General features: G+C 28.5%; 2 protein-coding genes across 3 annotated transcripts in view; one reads left to right on the top strand and one right to left on the bottom strand.

Annotated features, from left to right (window-relative positions):
- Positions 1-7,315, top strand: part of LOC126839133 (uncharacterized) — a 28,932-nt gene extending 21,617 nt beyond the window's left edge. The window contains exons 1-12 of one of the 2 annotated variants that reach the window (XM_050574206.1): positions 42-251; positions 2,303-2,372; positions 2,451-2,480; positions 2,570-2,632; positions 4,589-4,657; positions 5,019-5,048; positions 5,264-5,293; positions 5,371-5,397; positions 5,539-5,589; positions 5,923-5,949; positions 6,312-6,398; positions 6,888-7,315. In XM_050574206.1, coding sequence (XP_050430163.1) covers positions 2,309-2,372; positions 2,451-2,480; positions 2,570-2,632; positions 4,589-4,657; positions 5,019-5,048; positions 5,264-5,293; positions 5,371-5,397; positions 5,539-5,589; positions 5,923-5,949; positions 6,312-6,398; positions 6,888-7,099 — 690 coding nt within the window. In that variant the 5' untranslated portion in view covers positions 42-251; positions 2,303-2,308 and the 3' untranslated portion in view covers positions 7,100-7,315. Of the gene's footprint in view, positions 1-41; positions 252-2,302; positions 2,373-2,450; positions 2,481-2,569; positions 2,633-4,588; positions 4,658-5,018; positions 5,049-5,263; positions 5,294-5,370; positions 5,398-5,538; positions 5,590-5,922; positions 5,950-6,311; positions 6,399-6,887 lie in introns of those variants that run through there. The other variant, XM_050574207.1, reaches the window with a different exon arrangement.
- Positions 7,316-10,925: 3,610 nt separating this feature from the next.
- Positions 10,926-17,232, bottom strand: LOC126839132 (uncharacterized). The gene is made up of 11 exons (XM_050574205.1): positions 17,146-17,232; positions 13,935-14,004; positions 13,827-13,856; positions 13,686-13,745; positions 13,492-13,572; positions 13,073-13,102; positions 12,828-12,857; positions 12,716-12,739; positions 12,479-12,529; positions 11,698-11,784; positions 10,926-11,377 (listed from the first exon to the last, which is right to left on the bottom strand). The coding sequence occupies exons 2-11, from the start codon at positions 13,996-13,998 to the stop codon at positions 11,115-11,117; spliced, it is 720 nt and encodes a 239-aa protein (XP_050430162.1). The 5' UTR covers positions 13,999-14,004; positions 17,146-17,232; the 3' UTR covers positions 10,926-11,114.
- Positions 17,233-26,660: the final 9,428 nt, after the last annotated feature.

Here is a 26,660-nt window from a genome sequence, read left to right as displayed (position 1 = left end):
TTTTCCAACACTACCGACCACACGATGCTGCAGATGATTCATCGTACCGAGCAGCAGCTGATACCACATCACCGTTGTTCTCTACCGTTCAACCGTGTTTTTGCTTGATTTTATTGGTTTTTTTCTGTACACCGTTTTCCTTTTGTTTTACTCAAAACCGTTTTGTATTAGAGCAATAATCACATTCGACCGTTCCGAGTTTTACTGTACAGTCCACAACACTGAACCGACCGACTACCAGAGCGACCGATGTAAATATTATTGCATAATTGTATATATTTAGTTTTAAGTTAGTTATATTGTCATAGCGAGCTGGCCAGTGATGAGAACTTATTGTATAGTATTCTTTGTTTTTTAATAGCAGTTCTTTGCATGAGTTAAATACCGTGTTATATATTTGTACATACTTACTATACAGTTTTCCTTTTAACGAACATTATTTGGTCTTTCGAACCAATGATTATTTTTTTAGTATTAAGTCTTCCCATTTGGTTGATCCACCGGTTATGAGTTGTTTTTTTTTTAGTTGGTCGTATAATTCTGTGGCTTGGTGGAGCAAGAAGGGCCAATGTCGCTTTTTGCAACTTTCGGAAAATGAGCTTTGAAGTTTTTATTTTTCATTAGGCTCTGTGTTAATTTTTTCTCATCAAACTCTTCGTGAGTAATTCATTTTTTGACCTCAGAGTGTGATTTTTTCACAGTATATTAAGAATGATTCAATTTTTTCAATTAGCGAACTAACTCGCTTGTGCACAAAATCGACGCTGGCCCTTTTTGCTCCAAGCCACAGAGTTGTATTCTTGTTGCGCGTGTGTCACCGCATCTCGTACCGATTACCGCTACACCGCTCCACGATACCAACGCGCGCCGCCAGGTCTTGTGACACACTTGTTGTGTACAGCGTGTGCCCAAGTGAGTATATACAAATATATACCACGGTATTTAAAATTGTTTTTCGTTTGATCGCCAAAAATACATTGTTAACACTAAGAACATGCAAAAATAAGTTTCTTTTTACTTTGACTTAAATTTTCAAGAAAAATATTAGTCATTTTTCGAATGAAAAAAAAAATTGGTTATAAAACTAAAAAGCATTTAATATAATTTATCGTTTCTTTGATAATTGAATACACATTAAAAATCAAATATAAAAAAATAAAAATATTTTGTCCGCCCCGACAATTATTTATTTAGTTGTTCCCGCTAGAAATTGGTCGTGTCCCTCTATTATCCCATATTTTAAGTAAGACAATATTTAACAGATATTATTCAAACTTTATAGAAGCATTTTATTAAAGTATGACGCAATTGGCAATGTTATTTGTATAACAACAGACCGTTCATCTTTTTAAAAAACACCAAAAACGGGTAAAATATATATTTAGTAAAAAACAATTTGGTTAGCGTTGTACAAAAAAATTGTCCAATATTTCAAATATTTCGGATACTATTAGAACCAAATAAGTCAAGTTGTTAAATGTATTGTTACATAGAGCCTCAGGTCAGAGTATCGTTGATGAATAAGTTTCATTAAAATAAACCCGTTTAAATAACAAAATATATTAGGCACAAGATGTACCTTGTGAGAGCTATAAATTTAAGTAAATAAGTCACTCCTCTCAAAATTCAAAGTAGGTCCAACTAAAAGTCTGTTTATTATAGGGTCAAAATAAATTTGTAGTTGGAATAAATAATTCACATTTGTTCCTGTAATAATTTAGTTGGGACAATTATGTATTTAGTTGTTCCCGCTAGAAATTGATCGTGTCCCTATATTATCCCACATTTTAAGTAGGACAATATTTAACAGATATTATTAAAACTTTATAGAAACAGTATTGTTAAAGTATGACGCAAATGGCAATGTTATTTGTATAACAACAGACCGTTCATGTTTCTAAAAAACACTATAGCCGGGTAAAATATATATTTAGTAAAAAACAATTTTGGTTAGCGTTGTACAAAAAAATTGTCCAATATTTGAAATATTTCCCATATTATTAGAACCAAATAAGCCAAGTTGTTAAATGTATTATTACATAGAGCCTCAGGTCAGAGTATCGTTGATGAATAAGTTTCTTAAAAAGAAACCCGTTTAAACAACAAAATATATTAGGCACAAGATGTGCCTTGTGAGAGCTATAAATTTATGTAAATAAGTCACTCCTCTTAAAATTCAATATATATATATGAATATATTTATCTTATTTAAATTGCTTCAAAATACCATAACCTTCTTATCTCCGAACCAAAAACAATTGTGACCAATATCAAATGTATATTTCTTTATTATTATTCGCAGATAAAAATGAAAATCTTTTGTGTATTAGTAACTTTTCTATTCCTTGTGGATATTTTCGCAAATGTCTATGGTAATTATTTTATTTTCATAGTTATACAAATAAAATCTTTCAATTTAAAAAAAAAATCAATATTTCACTTTATTGCAGATGATTACTTGTATAGTATTTACATAACAAGTCAGTAACATTTATATTTAAAAAAAAAATGTTTATTAATTTTTTAAATCCACTGTTTTTATATGTATTTTTTAAATTTTGTATCACAGCTGGAGCCATCAAACAAGCTTCTACTCTAAATGATTTAATTGTAGGAAATAGAGCTAGAAAAAGTAAGATATTATATTTAAAATATTATACTAATATATTATATAGAAGCTTTGTTATATGTACCTAATTATCAAGTTATTAGTAAGTTAAAAATTACAGTTTTTTTCAATAGTTAAGAAAAGTGTACCAGATATGTAGAGCAGTGTACAGAACAGTATCCAGCGATACGGTAGTGGCGTGGAACTATGTAAAAAAAATAGCGAAGCGTCCACCGCCGTTTATACTAGGGTTGGGACTAATATTCGGATTTTGCGGATATCCGGATAATTCGGATACGGATATCCGAAATCCAGATAATTTCGGATATCCGGATAATTGATCAACTATCCGGATAACCGAAACTATCCGGATAGTTTCGGATATCAAATAATATTTCAATTATCCGTAGAACCAAAACTATCCAAATAGTTAAAAATTATCCGTATAGTTTCGGATATTCATTTAATTTTTAACCAGCCGATTATATTTTTTTGAGTACTCAAATTTATGTATTTTTTGAAACTTTTACGGGTTGAAATATCACGTGGATGATTTTCAGATATATCCGTGTCAGTGGTTATTAACCGGCAGCGGAACAGTCGTGACAACCCTGAGGATGGACTCTGCAAAGAGTCCGAATAGTCGGTTAACAACCACTGACACGAATATATCTAAAAATCATTCATGTGATAGTAAAATTTAATTAGGTGTCATTATTTTATTATTCGGTATGTTTAAAAACACTGTATATTATTAAGATATATTTGTCTTATAAAAATGAAATGAATAACCGAAGCTATCCGGATAATTTTTAACTATCCGGATAGTTGATCAATTATCCGGATATCCGAAACTATCCGGATTTCGGATATCCGTATCCGAATTATCCGGACAATTCGGATATCCGAATATCCGGATAGGCCCAACCCTAGTTTATACTACACACAAAGTATCGCAATCCCATTAAACGCGTTAAAATTTGATCAAAAATGTTGCGCCTTTTTTGTGATTAAATAGCTAAACAAAATTGGTTTTATGAGATATCATTAGATTGGAAAAGTTGTGTAGATCTGGTATTTCAAATAAACATATATATTGGTCGAATACTTTCTTAGTTACAAGCAAAATAGTACAACACTTCTGAGGTCTCCAGACAGTTGTTTTATCAAATATTTTATGATAAATTTATAATGAACCACGCGTTACAGACAGTATAATAAAATAAAATAAAATAAATAAAAAATTTAATTTTTCTCATTTTTTCAATTCTATATTCTGTAATAACGAGTGAGTACTCTGTGTCATTTCTATTTAAATGTATAAACAAAACTACTGTTATCCCAACAAATACCCTTCATTAACTAAGTGTAAATGGTCACAAAGTAAAAAAAAAATTTCAAAATAAGTCTTAAAATATATATGTAATATAATATAGTAACTATGTAAATACCATAATGTAATAAATGTATTATACATCGTTGCCAACAAACAAAAATCTGTCTACATGTTTTTCAACCAGTCATGAAAATAAGTAATTTTACTTTACTTGGCTGGAGGTCGAAGTTTGTTTTCCTGCAATAGTTTTCTTACTATGTTCTAATAATAAAATTTATTTACTAGTTCGGAAGTAGAAAAACAAACTTCGACTTCCGTAATAAATTAATTTAGTTATTCTTATGACTGGTAATACATATTATAAAACAATATGGTAGTTCCTATGTTATACCATGTATTTTAAGGATTATGTTGACAATTATTATTTTTTACCTATCTACCATTTATACTGAGTTAACGAAGTGTTTTTGTACATAAGCTGTTTCTAATAATTGAACCTGAAACTTAATTAAATGGGAGTAACGTTAAGTTAAATGGCTACTGCTCAAAGCCGGGTTCAATATTATTCTAACATTTTTATGGTATCTAATTTTATTATATTTCAATATTTTAATATAGACAAAATCTTCATTTGTTTATTCTAGATCGATTGGAGCATCTGATCGAAACATTGGTTGATAATTCTTATAACGGCCTAGACTACAAGGACTTCTGTAAACATAATTATAATAATAATATTAAAACGAATTAAGACAAGAGTAGAAAAAAATATTAGGAAATTGCATGCAATTGATGAGTGTTATTAATATCATATGTTTCACCGTAATTTGAATAGATGCTTTATGAAAAAATACTGATGTTAGTTCTAGCATCCTCGTCGGATTAATATGTTTTACTCTCATCACCTAAACCGCATGAACTCAGCCATTACATTTCATAACGATTTCCCAGTCTATATAATATTATAGTTTTTTCTACTTTGACCTTCGTCTATTAATTTATAATTAAATAATGTAATAATCTATTATAGCAAGTCGAATTCAATATCATTAATTTATGTAATATCATTTCCAGGCAAAATTAATTTTTTGATCGCTGTACCGGGTAATAGTTTTTGTTGAATTTTATGAAAATATTTCCAATATTTCATTTCTATTAAATTTTCTAAAAAGACGCTTATTGTATTGAATATACAGTGGAGCATATTTCTTCCGAGTTACTAATCCACGTGTTTCATCTACCTTAGAATTCGTCTTCCTGTTCATAGTAGAAAATAAAAAACAATGCAATATCATTAATTAATATGTTGTTAATTTCAGATCGAACAGATATTGTCTCGGAAATAGCGGGTAATAATTTTCATTGCACTTAATGGACAATTGTTTTGATATTCTTTATGCACATAAGAGTTTTGTTTAAATTTCAGATGAAATAGACAAAGAGGAAATGGAAAGTAACCATATTTTTATATTTTATATTTTTAACAATTCGATAAGAATCATATCTACTTATTCCCAAAAACTAATAAGACATATCTGTTTTAATCTTAAAAAATATGTAGGTACATTTAAATTGTTTTTGTTTTACATTTTAGAAGCCATTTATTACCTTCAAAATCTGATACAAGACATAGAAAGTATAATAGGTAAATATAAAAAAATTAAAAAAAATAGTTACATATTTTTGTAGTTTTAAACAAAAAATAAACTTATAACCTCAAGTCATAAAGCTATACATATGTTTTATGTTTAAACTTTTAAGAATCATTTGAAATATAATTTAAATCGTTTATTTATACATCTCTATAAGATATAAATTAACATTTATACAAAAATATTTTACCAATAGCTTAATATTAGGGAAAAAAAAGTCATTCGGGAATTTTGATTCGGGGAGAAAAGGTCGGGGTACTATACAGGTTATGAAACCTTGTTTTATTGACTGCTTAATGATTTAATGTTTGATTTATTTATTACAGGATGTGTATTTGCTGTAATTAAACAAGGTAATTACGAATATTTTGATAGCTTCAAATAGCCTTTAAACCGTATTTTAGAGTTGATATTTGGTACATTTTATTTATTTAATGTTTTATGTCAAATACTAATTATTTTAGTAAACTAAAATTATTGTTGAGGAAAGAGAGAGAGAGAGAGTGTGATGACAGTGTTAATGTGTAATACATTCTTTGGGATTTCGAGTACAGAATGAATACATTTGTTGAGTTTCAAAATGGTTGAACAAAAAGTTAATTCTTCTTACAGTTCTTTGTAATGTAACGAATTAATTATGCATAAAGAGCTACTAAAATATTATTGATTTTTATTATTTCTTCGCAACATGGTTATATAATAATTATTTTCATAGATTTGGGAACATTAAAAGAACTTGCAAACGACCGGAGAGATTTTGTTGTTCCTGCTATAAAAACGATAATGAGACGTCGTTTATCAGGTAAATATTATTATAGAGCTGTAAAGTGTTTGAATGCTATCAATATTATATGAGCTGGTGAAAATGAAAGTGCCGTAAGTCAAATTTAAAAAAATCATACTCTAAGAGAGAGCACCACCTAAAATGTTGTTATTTAATACAAAGCTATAGAAATACAAAACGCAAACCCTTCTATTTCTTAAAACAACTTAAATGTGACTTACGCAACTTTCATTTTCACTGGCTCATATTTATGTATAAGTTATTTTATGAAAACAAGGATAATAATGAATTTAGTTTTTAACAATTAACCAAGTAAATTATAACTACTAACAAGTACTTTTATGTAATACAAATAGCTTGGCTGTACAATACGGATACCATGCTTATTGTATTATTTTATGAATTCATATAAACTAATAAAATATTTGTGTGCTAGATCACAAAAAAAAGTAGTAAATAGTAAACTAATATCACTAAATTAAAAAACAAAATTTTCAAATTTTTTAGATGGAACTTTGAATAATGAAGCCTATTTATTACCTCAATGTCGTTTGCTAGGATTATACTTGAGTACACAATTACCACGTTCATACATAAAAGAAGTTGAGATTGACTTAACTTACCGTAAATGTATCTTAATCGATAATAATGAAGGCAAAATGAGATTGGACGTCTACGATTCCACCCACATCGAACATTTTGAACGTCTACCATTATAATTTAAAACCTGTATATGTTAGAAAAACACTGGCATCTATATTCTGTTCATTCCATGTTATATTATAATTTATCTTATTATTATCACTATATGCAATATAAAATTGTAAAATATTATACATATATACGCTGGCGGATAATGAACCGTCGGTGGATTTTCTCAATAGCATATTCCACATAATACAATTTTTGTAATGTCTATTTCTGTTTTATTTCATGTCTATCAAAATATAATTAATAGTTACTGATAAAGTAAAGATGTATTTTTTTATCTAATCTATTCCAACTATTTATTTCTGCTTCTAAATCCTTTCCTTATATGTATACCTTGATTAAATGACTGTGCAAAATTGGGTGACAGGTTCATCGTTTATATTTCTAATAGATAATTCATCTTAATGGTTATTATATAGAGATTTGATGTTAGATGTAACATAACCTAAATGGAGTTCAAATGTTGGTTACTAAATAAAACGTTTAGAATAATTAATTACATATATATATATATATATATATATATCGACAGTTATAAAAAAAAGTTTAAAATATTTTATTAAGTTATGGAAAAAAATATCCTGACCGGTCGGCCACAATGGACATAACTCGTGATTTGGTATTTACATTGCTACAAAACTAAAAAAATAAGACCCTAAAAATAATGAAAATGTATTGTGTTTTTGCACCCTAGAAATTTGAGGTCGTGTCTAACGTGTTGCGAGATTGGTCGGTAAAAATATAGAAATTATGAGAACGACGTTGAAATGTCAGTGTAATAGGAGGTTCTGGAGACTTTGCGCTGAGGTTATGTTTTTCAGTAGATATTCATGGCTGACTTTAACAAAGTGTTACTACACTGCCCTAGAGAACTGTCGGTTTCACCTAGTTTACCAAAAGTTGTGTTCAAAAGTTCAGAGGAGCTTTGGAGTAGAGTATCGCCTTCAGTTAATAATTTCTTAATAGACGAATTTGATGGGAGATCTGATTGCAACTTTCGTTAAGGAGGCACGGGAATTTGAGCTTTTACTTTAGAGGACGGAATAAAATCCGGATCAACTAATTTGTTATCGATAGGACTACTACTTCTACTACTAGAGTTACTAGAATTATTCTTAAGCAATATTTACAGTAGAATACATTTTCTGAACTATTATTTTTCTTAAACCAAAACAAATTATGTACCTTAATTTAGTCACCTAAATATGAAAGCGTCTCCAAGATATTAAATTTATTATTGGCACTTCTATATATTAAAAAGTGAAAAAAATAATAAAAATAAGAAAATACTGATTATACATAAAATCTAAATAAGCAGATTCAACTGTAAAAGAATTAAGTTTTCAATTTTAAATTTTTGTAACAGACATATTTTATTATAAAGGCTTTAGAATCACTATTATTATAACATTATATATTTTATAAGTTATAATAATAATTAGTAAGTACTAATAAAAAGATTAGAAACATATAAACTATTTAATTTAATAGTTATTAATAAAATAAAAAAGACAAGTTCTGATAATTTAATGTTTGCGTGACACAACCCCTAACTTTATTTCTGAAGTTTGAGTATCATAGTGTGATTTTGTGTAATTGAGTCACAAACTATTGAACCATATTTTTATTAACGTGATCTTGATAAGAAATAACTTGACTTAGAAAAAAAATTAAATATCAATGATGTTGAAAAATTTACCGTTACAGAAAAATCAAATCTTTTTTGCCAACAGAATGTGGAAAACTGAAAAAAAAGTAAAAGTACTTTGAATCACAGTTTGGAACTACCGACTTAAATTAAGTCGATAATTAATACAATTTCAAACTTAACTGTGATTTTGTTGTAGGTTTTTTTAAACACTGTTTACAAATATCTAGTCTTTAGACAACTTAATCATTTAAACACAGTCCACTTTATTGCATTATTTTTTATTAATAAAGTTGATTATATAAAAAGTTATTTATAAATGTAAAATAGGCAACATTTTAAATATTTACTGTAGAATTAAAATAGTAAGCAAATTAAATCCAAAATTCCTTATTTAGTGTAAATTGTTTAAAACAATTATTTGAGCACAGAACATCTTCTGAATAAATTGAACATAATTAAACAAATAATAGTAACGCTTCGCGACGCTTGTCCATTCAATGTATGCACTTATGAGATTGTAAGCCAAATTTTAAAGCTATTGTTTACTACCTATAAGGACTATAAAAATTATAATTTTCATAATGGCATGATAATAATCTGTTGGCCTGTGCTGTTACTTGTTGAATGTAGAACATAGATAGTAGAAAACTATGATAACTAGATTAATGATAATAATATTCTGTATTATCATCATAGCAGCAGTTCTCAACCTACTTGTACCACAGTTTTTGATTGTTGTGGTTAAATAGCCATTCGTTAGCCGCTTTCAATATAGGTCTGTCAACCTACCTGTCATGACGGTGTGTTAGAAAAGTCGGTTATCTATAAATATGAGTCGCTGGTCAACCAAAATATCACAAAACATTTTATTGTGTTTGATTATCTGTGTACTCATCTATCGGACAATGCGATCATAAATAAGTATTTTATTGGCCCCCGGTCTTTGGAAAACCATAGAAATATAACAATTGTTAAGAGAAAATTTAATATCTTTACAAAGTCATAGCTAACGACTAGATGGATAAAAATCAATAATTCAAACGATAACATATTTTAAAATTGTTTGCCTACAAATTTATGGACATAAAAACATATGTTGCCATTTGAAAACGTGAACTTAGACGCTTTTTATCGTATAAGGGATGAAAATAAAAGTTTTCAAAGCATTGAAAAATGTAGTAAAACTTATATCTAAAAGAATAGGAAAAATTTTTTTTTCAAAATATTCATATTTTCCTTGAAAATGAGTGTCTTACGTTAGTTGGATCACCCTGTATATATATATATTATATATATATATATTTTTTTTTATCTAGAACAATTTTAACGAGTAGAACGATATTTTTTTTTCAATGTGTTCAGAATTCTTTAATCAGAGGTCCAAATTCGGACTTCCACTAGATAATGTGTAAGATTTTATTTTGTACTTTGGAATTTTGTTGTATGAAATGCGCTAGTACATTATTTACCTTTAATTCCCAGATTTTGTGTATTATTCAATGCGTTAGACATAAAATACCTTGAATTTGTGTGCAAAACCACGGTCAGTTTTCATTGTTTTTAGTGTCTTATTTTTTTATCTTCGTAGCGATGTAAATATCAAAGTAGTACACACGTACACGTAAAGTATACAACATGAGTAGTAGCCCACAAAAAACAATTTTACAAATTTAGAATTTAGCACACAACAATGCGTTGGAAAAAAAAATTTAAATCGGCATTCTTTTTGATTTAAAATATTATGTAGGATTAGTTATCGTACCCTGCATTGTTCGTATTTCAATGATATATTTTAAGTCAATCTAATACCATTGTGGTTGACCAGCCAGGATTTCCATAACTGGCTTTTTATGTAAAATATACACTAGACTGTTTTATTTAGTCACTCATCATTAGAACTCCGTTTAGGTTATGTTACCTCTAACACCAAATCTCTATATAATACTTAATAACCATTAAGATGAATTATCTATTAGAAATATAAACGATGAACCTGTCACCCAAATTCGCACAGTAATTTAATAAAAGTAGAAATATAAAGTGTAAGGATTTAAAAGCAGTAATAAATAGTTGGAATAGATTAGATGAAAAAATACAACTTTACTTATTCGGTAATCATTAATTTTATTGGTAGACATGATATGACACATAAATAGACATATAAAGTTACGTACTTACTGTACAAAAAAATGTATTATATGAAATATGTTATTGAAAAAATCCAAAGACGGTTGTTTTCCCGTCAGCTTAAATATATGTATAATATTTTAAAAATTCTGATTTTATAGTGTATATAGTGATAATAATAAGATAAACTATAATATATTATGTAAAGAACAGAATACGGAGGCCACTGTTTTTTTGACATTAGGTTAGGATGTGGGTGGAACTTGTGGTTGTATACGTTGTAATTGTGTCTCGAGTGTTTCTCGGAATTGGCCATTTCCGTCTACTTCTGACCACGAGCCACCGATTTTACTGTATCTCTTTTCGAAATGATGTCTATCCTTGAAGATACATGTATGGCCAGTTGGGTCAATGTTAACTTCTTCTATGTATGCTAATGGAGATTGTGTACTCAAGTACAATGCTAGCAAACGACACTTAGGTAATATAGGGGCGTCATCAGGTGCACCTAAAAAAATTGAAAACATTTTTTTTTTAGTATGCTCATTTTAGCTTACTAGTTACTACTTTTCTTTATTGTGCAGGACACAACTATTTTATTTGTTATTACGAAGTCATAAAAAATAATACAATAAGCATGGTGTCGTATTGAACAGCCACGCTGTTTGTATTGCATGAATGTACGTGTAAGTAGTTATAATTTATTTAGTTAATTGTTAAAATGTAAAATAAATTGTATCCTTGTTCCTATTAAATAACTTAAAAAAAAAAAATATATATATATATTAATAGCGTTTAAAAACCATACAACTCCATAATAATATTTACCTAATATACGACGTGTGATTGCACTTCTTAAAGACCAAACAACATATGCTCTTCTTATATTTTTAACGTCTTCACGTGTTGCCCCGGCTAAAACAATAATTATTAAAAGACCGTATTGCGGAGAAATAATAAAGATAAATAATACATTATTCACTAATTGTGATACAACCAACTTTTTGTACAGTCACATATTATTGTTGAAACTCAACAAATGTACACTTTCTATACTTCAAATCCCCAAAAAATTATTACACATTAACACTCTAGTCTCACTTTCTCTACCTCTCTCCTCAACAAAAAGTTGAATTTATTACAATTGTTTTCTGACATAAAAAATAAAATAAATAAAACTAAGCAAATATCAAATCTAAAACAAGCTTTTAAGGCTATTAATGAATATAAAAAAAATCGTAATTACGAGCAAAATTAATTAAATATATGTCACTTAGTCCTGTAACAAACACATCAAACATCAAATTATTATGCAGTTAATAAAACCAGGTTTATATAAATTATATATAAATATTTACTCTATAACTGAGGTTAATTAGATCAATATTAATTAATGCAATATTTTATTGTATGAAATATGTAAATTTATACCTTACAACGATTTTCAAATAAACGGTTTACATTTTATTTTGAATAATTCTTAAAATTTTAACATAAAACGTATATAACTTTATGACTTCAATTTTTATTTTATTATTTTATTAAAAATAAAAAAATATGTAACTATTTTTTTTTTTTAATTAAAAAATACATTCTTTTTTATATTTACCTAATAGTGCCTCTAATTGTTGAAGCATTATGTCTAAGAATTGATTGGCTTCTATAATTTAAAACAAACTACATTTAATGTACATTTATTTTTAATGTACCCACATATGTTTTATTATTGAAACCGATATTTCATATTGGTATTTGTCAATAAGTACATATTATTATTCTCAACTTAATATAAATAATAAATATGCAATAAGAATAATAAATATTATATATAAAAAAAGGTTTTTACTTTCAATTGGGCGAGGTGGAGGTTCTGAAATTAAAACAAAAATCTTGTGTGCATAAAGAATATCAAACAACTGTTTGGAACGCTTCCATAAAGTGCAATGAGAAATTATTACCGTCTACTTCCAAGAGAATTTCTATTTCGTCTGAAATTAACAACACAAAAATGTATGTTATTGCATTTAATTTTATATTCTATTATAAACAAGAAGATAAATTTCAAGGAAGAAAAAACATGTGCGCTGATAATTTGGAAGAAGTATGCTCCACTGTATATTAAATACGATGAGAGTCTCTTTGGAGAATTCAATAGGAATTAAATATTGGAAATAATTTTATAAAATATAACAAAATCTATTACTCGGTACAGCCAACAAAAAACAAATTTTACCTGAAATTAACATTAAATAAATAAATGATATTGAATTGAATTTGCTATAATAAATTATTAGTTATCACATTATATATATTTATAAATTATAAGACGAAAGTCAAAGTAGAAAAAACTGTATTATATAGACTGATGCATTTAGATGCAGTCATTAGATGCAGTTTAGGCGATGAGAATAAAATATATTAATCAGACGAGGTTGATAGAGCTATTTATGAGCATCAGTATTTTTTCATAAAGCTTCTATTCAAATTTCGCTGAGAAATATAATAATTATAACACTAATCAGTTGCATAAAGTAAATAGGAGATGACGTTTTTATATTATTTTCAAATATTTTTTTCTACTCTTGTGTTGATGTTTTTTATTATTATTATAATTATGATTACGGAATTCTTGGTATTTATAGTTATTATTGACATCATCAACCATTTTCTCAATTAGATACTCCAACTTAGATACTGTTGCATCTAGAATAAACAAATGAAGATTTTTGCTATACTAAAATATTAAAACTAAATCAAATTAGGTAAGACAAAGCTTCTATATGTATTAATATATAATTTTAAATATAATATCTTACTTGCTCCAGGTCTACCTTCTACAGACATTGGCTGAAAATAAGTATAACGGATGCCTGCAGCTGTGATACATAATTTAAAAAATATGTATAAAAACAGTGGATTTTAAAAACATTTGTTTATAAAATAAAAATGTTACTGACTTGTGAGGCCCACCAGATCATTATATTTCGCTTTAAAAAAGTGTAATGTTAATTTTTTTTCAAATTTTAGCTACCTTAAGTTGGTAAGTGTGAAAATAAAATAATTACCATAATCATTTGCGAAAATACCCACAAGGAATAGAAAAGTTATTACCAAACAGAAGATTTTCATTTTTATCTGCGAATAATAATGATTAAAAAAACATTTAATATTAGTCACAGTTACCTCCGGTTCAGAGATGAGAATGTTATAGTTCTGCGAACCCGTTTTTAATATGATTAATATATACATATGTATGTATAAACATTTTTCTACTTGACCCACAATATTTCCTAGACCGCTAACTGATTTTTTTGTATAGGAGATAGAAATCAAAATCGAAATGTTGATTATTTGGCCAAAATTACAGTAATTTCACTATACTGAGGATTGACAAAAATAAAAATAAGTCTGTTGACTATTTAAATTGCATAATATAAAACTTAGGTTACACTATTCAAAATAGAAATTAGGTAAAAGTATTCAGCTAAATTTTGTTATTAAAGTTACATTTTATATCCATTTAATTTTCAAGCATCTAAGCTTGACTACACATAATGGTTCTTAGTCAACCCAAAAGGATTTAAAGCGAAACTATTAGTGAGTTAATAGCGTAAAGAAGATAACATTTAAGAGAGAATGTCAAATCCGTTTTAAAAGAACATCTTTAGAAATATAGTTATTACCATTATAAAACAAAAAACAGTGCTTGTTACGAGTACGCGCGGATGAAGTGAAACTTCTTTCAGAAACACTTAACCCATAGCATATTTGGTTTGTATTGTAATAAAATAAAATAAAATAAATAATATTATTATTATCGGTTTTTTCCCTATATAAATCGCCGTATTAATTACTGTTTTATTTAAATGTATAATGGTTAAAGGAGAGGTAAAAGCCCACGTTGGTCACCATTTGTAATGGTTTAGATCAAGGTGTGTGGGTAAATGGGAAAAATTATGGAAGCTAACGGAGCTATCCTCTTCAAAATTAAACCATTACGCTAAATATTATTGTGATGTGTGTGAAAATGTTAGTGTACGTACCTCGTTTGTAGTGGAGCAACAATGTTGAAGCAGCAGCTTGTAGATTAAATTAATTTATCACTTAGATTTAATAAAGAAATACACTTGCGTCTAATTCAAATCAGTCATCCATCTTAGGAACTGATATGTTTTTCTAACGCGCATACTTATAAATGGTATATCTATAGCTCACTCAGCGTATGATAATTATTTGCTTAAATTAAGTTGCTGTTTTGTTTGTACTTTGTATACCTTTTTAACTTGGTGATCCTCTACCAATGCTACCTAATAACTAGTCGAAGGACTACACAAGTTCGTTCAGAAGTTCTGTCTAATCAGGCTGTGATATTAAGAAGCGGCTAATTGACTTCCCTTAGCTAAACACTAACTAATTTACTGTTTAACTACTTAAATGTTCCAATTGCTGGCGAGAGCATCCAAGTTCCAAGTGAATATGTTAATTCAATGAAATCGGATCACTCGAGCTGCATACGCTTCTCGAGAGAATTAAATGAACCAGGCCAGTCTCTCGGACTATGTTAAGATAGTTAAATTATAATAAAATACGGTCTAAGTCAACGTATGTTGTGTCGTGTTTTATTTTAATATATCCGTTTATACTTTTTGTAAAAATAATAATAATGCGTTTTTATCATTTAAAGCAACCGCCCGAATTTTATTTTATATACCGAGTGATTGGTTAACTATAGACCAGTCAATAACTTAAAATATATTAAACTTTTTTTAATTACTTTTTTTTTTATAATTTAATAATTATTAGTTGGGACAAATTTGATATATTTATTAAAATTATAACTCCGTTCCTTGTATGTTTAAATCTTATAAACTTGAGTTTTTTAAATAGTAACGTATATATTGGATTAACTTTTTGAACTAAGAATAACTTGCTGAATATTTTGACTGGTCGATAACCAGTTTTGGATAATTAGTTTTCTAGTTATTCAATTTTAAAATTGATGACGGAAGGGGAAGGGTGGTTGAGCAATGCGCGCAGATAAAAACATCTCTACTCTCCACCCTCCCTCCCGTCTTAAATTTTAAACCTGAGTAACTTGAAAACTTGAAATTATCCATAACTAGTTATCGGCCAGTCAAAATGTTAAAAAAGTTAATAAAATGTATACGTTACCGTTTAAAATTCTTAAGTTCATACGGTTTTAACATAAATGGGATGGGGTTATATTTTTCAAAAATATATTTAATTTGTCCCAACTAATAACAATACAATTTAATTAAAAATAGAATTAAAAAAAGTCTAATATCTTCTAAGTTATTGACTGGTCCATAGTTAACCAATCACCCGGTACGTTTGTACACACAGGAACCGTTTGTTAGAAATAAAACAAAAAAACCAGTACAGTGGGGTCGGTGCATAGTGGGGACGGAGCATAGTTGGGTCGGGGCATAGTGGTGACGGGGAGGTCACAGGTTTACAAGAATTTTTAAATCTGAAAGTGATAAAATCACTTTCGAAAAAACGCTTCGATACAAATCGGTAGTTAGTATTTTCAAGCCAGTACAGTCCAAACCAAGCACAGTATAAACCAGCAAAGTTAGAAAGTTTAAAATGAAGGTTCTGTATTTACAAATGAGCATCAAAGCGTTAATTTGAAAGTGATTTTATCCGATAGGACTAGTACAGTAGAGTATTGGCATAATGTAATCAAAGCAATGAGGAAACGGACAGGTCACAGGTCTACAAGAATTATTATAAATAAAAGTGATAAAATTGAATAAAATCGCTGTAGGTTCTGTATTTACAAATGAGCATCAAAGCGTTAATTTGAAAGCGATTTTATTCAATTTTATCACTTTTATTTATAATAATTCTTGTAGACCTGTGACCTGTCCGTTTCCTCATTGCTTTGATTACATTATGCCAATACTCTACTGTACTAGTCCTCTCGGATAAAATCACTTTCAAATTAACGCTTTGATGCTCATTTGTAAATACAGAACCTTCATTTTAAACTTTCTAACTTTGCTGGTTTATACTGTGCTTGGTTTGGACTGTACTGGCTTGAAAATACTAACTACCGATTTGCATCGAAGCGTTTTTTCGAAAGTGATTTTATCACTTTCAGATTTAAAAATTCTTGTAAACCTGTGACCTCCCCGTCACCACTATGCCCCGACCCAACTATGCTCCGTCCCCACTATGCACCGACCCCACTGTACTGGTTTTTTTAACACTATATGATTAAACATTTAAGAGTTTAATAAAAACACTTACTTAAATTGTGGAGTTCGTATGGGGTTGTTGGAAACAATCGACTTGTTCAGCTTTTGAAACTAAATGTACTGCTTGCGACTTGTGGTTGGGCCTATACTTCGACCAGAAAATCAGAATTCTAATAGGCTTTTGTAGTGTAACTATGTTCATTTATTTACATAACTGTTTCATTTTTTTTTTTTTGTGATTTATCGTGTACATACGTTACTTAGAAAGCGTAGTTTAGACTATTTTATTCTACACACTACTCCTAAATAAAAAAAAATATATTATTCATCGGAATAGTATATTTATTTTTTTATTTTACTATGGTCTTACAAAAACTGTTTCAATGGTTACAAATATTGAAATTTGAAACAACTGTAACAGTATTGAAATACTAAAATTCGAATAGCGTAAATTATATAATGATGAGTTTTAATCAATTAGAATTAACTAATTATTTTCTGCAATAATTTACAACAAAGTGCCCTATGCTAATTATGTTTAATCTAAAACATTGGCCAGACCTTTGAGTTGTTAAACGATCTCGAATTAATTGATTTGACGGCTTTCGGTTTAGTTAATGGTTAGGGTCACAAAACTGTGTAAAGTTAGAATTTTAATCAACCTCAGCAAGCTTACTACTGTAGCTACCTAATCTACCTTGATTGTAAATAATAATAAACATTTACAATTTACAACATTATATTTATCTACCAATTGTGAATAACAACAATTTAAATATTGTCCTTCTTCTACGAGCCCTGACCCCACTTTGCTTCTTTATTTTTTAGTTTAAAATGTTCTCAAGTCGGAAATTGTTCAGACTTAAACGCCAAAACAGTTCACGAAATAGCCATAATTTTGGATTATAATGTGCATTGGTGCATTTTTTGATAAAAGGTGTGTACAATAAGTAAACAAATGAACAAAACCTTTCCATAAATTAATAATTTAAAAGTAGACATGTTTTTCATTGTGATATTTTCAATAGTATTATCTGTATAGATAGCGTTCGTGTATTATTCCTTTAAAAGTGGTCACACAGTAATTTCGCTGATGTCTGGATAACACGAATTTAACTGTCATTATGGAAAATTTAGAACACACTATAAGAGAAAACTAGGACTAAATGAAGGGCACAGGGGAAAAACGGCAGTAGTCACACTATGAACATTTTTTTTTCAAATAGTTTTTAGCTTCGATGCAAAGCGAGAAGGTATTGGTTTTACTCTGATGTGGGCTTTTTTTTTTATCTGTTTACACTGTAACTTTTTTAATACTGGACCAATTCCTTCGAATAGCAACTCTATAAATCACAAATTTTATCTAGTTGGTACTTTGAGGGGGGAGGGGTGTGGTACAAGTTGAAAAAGTTTACTTCTTCACAGTTGAAATTTGAAAAAATAAAAAAAACCGTACGAGTTTGTAAGTTAAAACTTTTACTGGCTATAATTTCGAGAAAAAGAGTCGGATCGAGTTAAAATGTATAAGGAATATTTATTTGGTATGTCCGCTCACGTCAGTTGTATCAAATTTAAATTAAACCCATTTCCCAACCCTTTAGAGGGGGTTCAAGTTTTTTTAGTTTTTTAGCCGTAATTTTAAGATCTTAAAGTTGAAAATTTGTCAGTAGTTAGAACCCATATGTATCCATAATATAATAAACGGAAAACAAATTCGGCACTACAATTTTTTTTGAATTGCCCGAAAACTGTGTTTTCGCAGATTGCGTATATTTTAACAATAACACAATTGATAAAAATGTATTAAATCATTAAAACAATTTTATGTAGATCTATGCAGAATAATACTATTAAGTTTTGTGCTCAATTACCACTTTTGACTTTAAGTTTACACAAATTCAATTTTTTTTTTTTTTGGTTTGTACTGCTCTCGGTTTTTTTATTGTTATGAAGTTTAACATCTTATCTATAGGTACTAAATGATATCTGTAAAATTCCGAATTTATTTATTAAAAACCGGATTGGTAATCACCGGATAGACCGGATCACATAACTGTGTAAGGTTAGAAAGTTAGAACTTGTATCGGAGGTATAAAAAAAAATACACACTTATCAAAAATAATATCCCAAATGAATCATTTCTTACGAGCAATAGATTAGTTAAGTGTCATACTAATCACTTCATTGCGTTGGACAGTATAATCATGTTGGTTGTGTATTTAGCGGGTTGGTTTCCCTAGTTCTATGTAGAAATTATTATTGGAACATTACCTACGTATAACTTATTTATTTCAATAGTTTCTCGGTCGTTTTAATGTACAAACAAAACCGCAAGGTTGTATTTTATGTAAATAATGAAAAACGCGTGCGAAGATACACACTTGTGCCAAAATACGTCTCTCTTACTTTTATCGTTGTAAAAGATATACTTTTATACTTAAACTGCTCGCCGTAAGTTTAAGATATACGATAAGTTTATTTTTTTATTTTTTTTCTCGATTTTCAATGAGTAGGGATGAACTTTTTAGAACGATCCCGATTTGCTTATATTAGAAAGTATCCAACCGCGTTTTGTAATATCCACCTTGTAAAATACTGTTTTGTTGGTTTACTTATGTCTAAGATTACTCGTCACCTGTAAAACAGTTGTTCACAAAATAAAAACGTGTACCGCTATGCCCCGATCCCATTGTGCTGGCTTTTTATACTTAATATTATTGCACATAGAAAAAAAATCAAACTGAACAACTCGTACCCGACTTTGTCATTGAAAATTTGCATGCCTTTATCGATGAAAAATAATTGAATGTAAAAAAAAAAAAAATGATTTACCTACCTTAAAACTTTACCGATCCGGTTCAACGGTAATATTCTTTTCTTAACGTGCATATACTCTAAATGTAGGTACTTCTTATTAATTTTACATCATCTGTTTTTTTTGCTTTTAAACAATTTTATTCCTAAGATTCGTAGACATAATATATCATACCTTTCTTGGTTTAGTAAAGAACTAAAAGTTGTGTTTAAAGAAAAACAAAATGCTCACCATATTATGTTCAAATCTTTAAAAACACCCAAATCTTATTAACATTTGTCTTATATACGTAACAAATGTAAAACTACAAAATGTCGAGACTATAAATTATCTGTATATATAAAAATAAATGTATGTGTGTGTGACCTTTATCCATTCACCTGATAGCCATGAAACTTAGGTAAGTTGTTGAGTACACTCCTGCGGAGGTAACTGGCATAGTACTTTTCGAAAATTCCACCCCTAAGGATGGCCTCATACACGAATTTCTACTTTAAATACCAAATATTTTTCGTTGCTTACCCAATATAAACACTTGGTTTGTAATCATGGTAACCACGATACTCAAGCGAAAGGTAGGTGATAAAAGGAACAGGCCGATTCTATGTACCACGACTCTGGGGACACTTTGCACTGTTCAAACAGGATCTGGGACTAGGACTGGGACCTTTGAGTAAGACGCCGACGTAATCTATATAATGAAATGTACATATTATGTAGATCCAAAAAAAAGCCGAGACGTGGTATGCTAAAGCTTTACAATATACAGTCTGGAGTACTGACTTTTTTTTATCTTTTATATAATTATTTCCTCAAAATAGGTCTTAAAAATACGGTTAAAAAACTTTAACCACCTCTAGGGAGGTGGGAAATGGGTATAATTTAAATTTGAAACTATTTACGTATAGGGACATACAAAATAAATATTCTTTATACATTTTAACTCAATCCGACTATTTTTCTAGAAATTATAGCCAGAAAAAGTTCAACCTTTCTTAGCTCCGCATCAAAGCTAAAAACCAAAACAGATTCACATAAATTATTATTTTTTTAGTAAATCGTCAACAAGTCGGGTTGGCCATGTATTTCTTGAGACCTTGAATTTATTATCGTCTTTTGAACGTGTAAAAAATGATTCGTATATTTTCATTTATGTAAACAGTGAAATTGGGAACGCACATCGAACAACCCAAGAGTTTTTCTATAGTAAAAAAATTGTGTTTTCGAGTTAACGCTTAGGCGAAAATTCGATAAATAATACTTCCATAGAAAATCATATTTTGAAATCTTCGTTTACTTTTAAAACGCATGTGCCAATGTGCAAAATTATACAAAACCCTTACTCTCTAACAATTAAAATAATTTAAAATAAGAGATTCCAAAATCACCCATCCCTAAATCGTCATACCAAAGGGGGGAAAATTACAATGACCTTGAAATAACAACATTGTACAATAAAAAACCCAAAAATTATTCACATAGGTCGTTTTGTTTATTATTTAAGAAAATCGTCAATAAGGCGGAATGGCCATGCATTTCTTAAAACCTTGAATTTGTTGTCGTCTTTTGAACGTGCAAAACACGATTCGTAAATTTTCATTTATGTAAACAGTGTAAATGGAAATCCACACCGCAACACCCAAGTGTTTTTCTAAAGTAAAAGAAAATGTGTTTTCGAGCTAACGCTTAGGCCAAAATTAAAAAAAAAATACTTCCGTAGAAAATCATACTTTTAAATGCCACATGCCAACCCTCTAACAATTAAAAAAATGTGTACACCTATTTCATGGTCTTGTCATTAACGACTTATTGGTTCGTATTGGCCTAAAATGAGACCCCTAATTTGTTGACAATTTTCCACCATCTTTTATGGTCACTGTCATTTTAAATATTTTTAAATTCAGCGGAACACGAAGCAATGGGTATTTTTAATTGATAAAACTTTTTTTATTGGACACACAGACCAAATGTTTTCATCATAGTTTAAAGATGGAATGAGCACGGTTAAATTTTCAAAAAACCAAAAAATATTGATATTAAAAATGGTTACATGTTGTAAAATAAGATAAAGAAAAACAAAATTTGTCTTGGAAAAATTTGATTTTCCTTTTGATTTTGGAGTAATACGAACGATGCAGCAAGAAGTGCATTTTTTGAAAATATAAAAACGACTTTTAAAAAATACTAGTTGTACCCATCCCGTTTCGAACTATGATGAAAACATAGATTTTAGTTAGTATATAAAAATAAAAAATGTTTTAAGAATTTTCCATAACCCTATCAAATTTTAGTAACGTATATCTTACTATTTAAACTAAGAATAATTTTCTGAATAGTATACTGGTCGATAACCCGATTTGGATAATTACTTTTGGCGTTATTAGACTTAAAAATTTAGGGAGGAAGGGTGGAGTGAAGTATAGTTTTTTCTGCTGGCACTAAGCTTCTGGAAATCTAAACTATGAAAAAAAATGCAAATGTCTGGTTATTTTATAATATTGTAAATTAACACCATATTAAGTGTCTCCAATTATAAAAATTATAAATATGCTATTATTTTAAGAGAATATGAGTGTCCTGTCCTTAATGAATCTATCAATTTTTTAGTGTATTTTGATTTATCGAAAATATCAGAATAACATATGTTTGTATCATTACCAATACTTACATGAAGGTACACGTTTATTAATATTAGGTGTTTGCTTTACAACGATTTGTCATTTTGGTTTTTTTATCGATGCGCAAAAATTAGTAAAAGGAAACGAATATAGCCAAATAACGACAGAAAAGGCATAGTACTATTCCTAAGGGTTTGAAGAATTCCTTGAAGGTCGACTTTTTAAAGAATATTTTGCCGAAAATTTTGACCGATTTCTAACATTTGATATTTTGATTCTTTTTCGATACTAATTACTTAGAGTAACAAAAACTATTGTACAAAACAGTGAAATTTTTATACAATGGGTGGCATTTGTTGACGGCTGTGATTATACTGATTTAGATTGTGATTTATTATACTATTTTATGAAGTGATATTATACACTTAATTTTCAAGCGTCAGAACTTGACTACGATTATTGGTTTTTACAAATTTGTCAATTTTGTTCACCTGAAAAATTGCATATAAATCTATAATCTAATAAAACATGAACATTGAAAAGAACCATTGCATGTAAGACATTCGTTACAAACTAATAATAACAGTATTTCTATTTGATTTCATAATAAAATAATAGGTGTTTGTGTATTATATACTTTATTATAGTAAGTAAAATGTTAATTGTTGTTTAGAAATGTATAACTTAACCCTAACATAGGTTAAGTTATCATTATGTTGCCTACATATTAGTATTAAAATTATTTTAACATGGATATATTATTGGGCTGATGGTCAATCGGAAAAACTGTGCGAATGCTGAACATTACCGAATATATATATTTGGCGAATACATCGTGTTATCAACTGTGATTAACTGGTAAGATATAATAAATATTTTTTTTTCATTTGATGCAATATAAACTAGTCTACAGTGTAGAAAATAACATTTATCAAAAAAATCAAATCAAAGTTAATAGAAACTTTTTATTGCAAGTTTATAATTTTGAAAATCTTAATTGCTTAGTTGAATATTGCATTTTTGACTTCGGGTGGACGAAATATATATTTTTTGATTTTATACCTTGGTTTTGTACGCAAAAGATCTACTTTAGTGAGGTATTATGAAAACGATTTTAAAAACTGCCTGTTTTAACTACTCAGCCTGTAGTACACTTCAAGCCAAAAACGAAAAAAAAACCAAAATCTATAATAGAATTCTCTCCAAAATGCGAATTGTGTAAAATGATGATTAAGAGTCGACAAAAAAATAACTAGCAATACAAAATTATTTTTACTGTTTTTTAATACTAGGTATAACTTTTGACTTATTAGACTCATGCCTATTAATTTTAGCGTAATACAATTTTTTAGTGTTTAATAAAATACTTACTTGAATTGTGGAGTTGGTATGAGGTACTTGGACAGCAATCGACTTGATCAACTTTTGAAACTATATGTACTGTTTGTGACTTATCGAGGGGTTTTAAGTATAAAAAAATCACGACCCAAATATTTTTTTGCAGTGTAAATATTGTTCATTTATTATAAAAAGGATACTAACTTTAGGGTTATTACAACAAAAGTGATTAAGTTTTTGAAGAAAATCAAGGTCAAAGGTAAGTTTAACTGTGGATTTTTGTATTTATTTATATTCTTAAGATCTTTATATATCTCAAAAATCGCTAGACCGATTAGGTTAGGTTAAATAGAACTCTATTTAAATCCTGATAAAACATAATGTAACGTGAACTATAATGTAATACAGAGGTTGCCCAATATAGGAAAGAGATAAGTATTTATTTATTAAAAAAAGAAATATCAAAATGTTCTGGAATTGTGTTTGCGCCATCTTCTACATTTGTAACTGGTGGACTCCAAGTCGTAATTGTTCCTCGAGTGTTTGTTGAGACTCGTTTAAGTTATACCATGTGTCGCCAATTTTTCCGTATATCCTTACCGCATTTTTTTCGTCCTTGAAGATACACTTATGGTTAGTTGAGTCAATCTCAAGTTCTTTTATGAATGATTCTGGGAATTGTGTACTCAAGTATAACCCTAGAATACGACACTTCGGTAATAAAGAGGCATCATCATCTTTATGCTGCACAGATCCATCTAAAAAATTTGGAAAATTGCTTTTTTAATCTGCTAGTATCAATATACTAGTTCACTACTTTTCTTTATGAATGGAAAAAAAACAATACAATAAGCACGGTGTCCGTATTGTACAGTCATGTTATTTGTATTACATGAAAGTGCGTTTTAGTAGTTTTAGTTTATTAGGTGAATTATTAAAAATGAAAATCGGTCGAATCCTTGTTCCTATTAAATAACTTACATATATATATATTGATAGCGTTTAAAAACCATACAACTTTATAATAATATTTACCTAAAATACGACGTCCGATTAGATTATTTAAAGCTGGAACAACATATTTTCTTCTTTCATCTCCAAGTTCTTTCAATGTTTTCATTTCTATGAAAATAATTTTGAAATGATAGTGTTGCAAAGAAATAATAAAACTAAGTAAAATTTTAGTTGCTTGTGATACATAATTATTTTTGATTTACAGTTCAAAGAATTACGATACGACTAAATGTTTGTACAACCAGTCATTAGTGTTAAAAATCAACGGTTGTATTCTTTCTTTACTTACTAAAAATACCAAAGAATTTATTACACATCACCATTGTAGTTAATTTTAGGTTGATGAGGTGAAAAAGGATTCGTTTTTCTATTTAATTTTCAATCATAACGCTCAAAATATCAACGTGCATTGTAACTAAGTCTCACTCTCCTCGACAAAAAGTTAAACTTATTAAAATTGTTATCTGACGTACAAAATAAATAAATGAAATAATGCAAATATCAACTATAAAACAAGCTTTTAAGGCTATTAATACATTTAAAAAATGTCGTAATTACTTCTTGTACATCCATAACAATATTGTTCTATAACAAATACAACAAAAAAAAAAAATATCATGAAGCGGTTAATAAAACAAATATTTAGTACCTAACATTCACTCTATAACTGAGGTTAATTAGATCAATATTAATTATGTTACATCAAATCTCTATATAATAACCATTATGATGAATTATCTATTAGGAATATAAACGATAAACCTGTCACCCAAACTTGCACAGTCATTTAATAGAGGTAAAACAATAAGAAAAGAACTTAAAAGCAGAAATAAATAGTTGGAAAAGATAAGTTTAAAAAAATACAACTTTATTTATTTGTTAATTATTTATTATATTGGTAGACATGACAAGAAACAGAAAAAGATATATAATATTATGTTCCTACTAACAAAAAAAATGTATTAAATGGAATATGTTATGGAATACAGCTTAAGTATAGTGATAATAATAAGATAAATTATAATTTATTATGTAATGGACATAATACAGATGCCAGTGTTTAAATAACACTAGTATAGGGTGTGGGTGGATTTCGTGGATGTCCATGTCGTAACTGTTGCTCAAGTAATTTGACATCATCTATCAAATATCTTCTTTTTACATTATCACTATCCGTTAAGATACATGAATGGCTGTGTAAGTCAATCTCAATTTTTTTTATACATGTTGATGGAGATTGTGTAGTAGCGTAAAATCCTAGCAATCGGCACTTGAGTAATAATGAGGCTTCATCATCTACACAATGCTCAGTTCCTATTAAAAAATTTGAAATTTTTTTTTTTAATTTACTTTTGTTAGCGTCATAGTTATTACTTTTCTTTTTGGTGCAGAACACGACTGTGTTAATATGAAGTCATAAAAAATAATACAATAAGCGTTGTGTACGTATTGTACAGTCATGATATTTGTATTACTTGAACGTACGTGTTAGTAGTTATAATTTTTTTGGTTAAATGTTAAAAATTAAATTCAGTTGTATCCTTGTTCACATTAAATATAAATAAAAAATATATATATAAATATATTAAAAGTGTTAAAAAACCATACAATTCCATAATAATATTTACCTATTATACGACGTCTGATTATATTTCTTAAAGCCCAAGAAAGAAATTCTCTGCTATTGTATACTAAACCTGTCAATGTTCCAAAACCTATGAAAATAAATATTAAATTACCGTGTTGCGAAGAAATAATAAAAATAAATAATATATTAGTCCC

Source organism: Adelges cooleyi, unplaced genomic scaffold (assembly GCF_023614345.1).
Source record: "Adelges cooleyi isolate 19-005CV unplaced genomic scaffold, UGA_ACOO_1.1 ACOO_flye_CR_arks_rails_tigmint_CR_PRNA_30, whole genome shotgun sequence".
NCBI classification, from domain to species: domain Eukaryota; kingdom Metazoa; phylum Arthropoda; class Insecta; order Hemiptera; family Adelgidae; genus Adelges; species Adelges cooleyi.
This window is presented reverse-complemented; position numbering and strand designations above follow the sequence as displayed.

What these genes read in the sequence shown, in the direction of transcription:
- LOC126839132 (XM_050574205.1), bottom strand. Translation starts at nt 13,998, where the DNA reads ATGAAAATCTTCTGTTTGGTAATAACTTTTCTATTCCTTGTGGGTATT. An exon ending in AATTCTCTTGGAAGTAGACG is followed by an intron (nt 12,740 to 12,827) that starts GTAATAATTTCT and finishes TTTTAATTTCAG; the next exon opens with AACCTCCACCTCGCCCAATT. An exon ending in AATCACACGTCGTATATTAG is followed by an intron (nt 11,378 to 11,697) that starts GTAAATATTATT and finishes CAATTTTTTTAG; the next exon opens with GTGCACCTGATGACGCCCCT.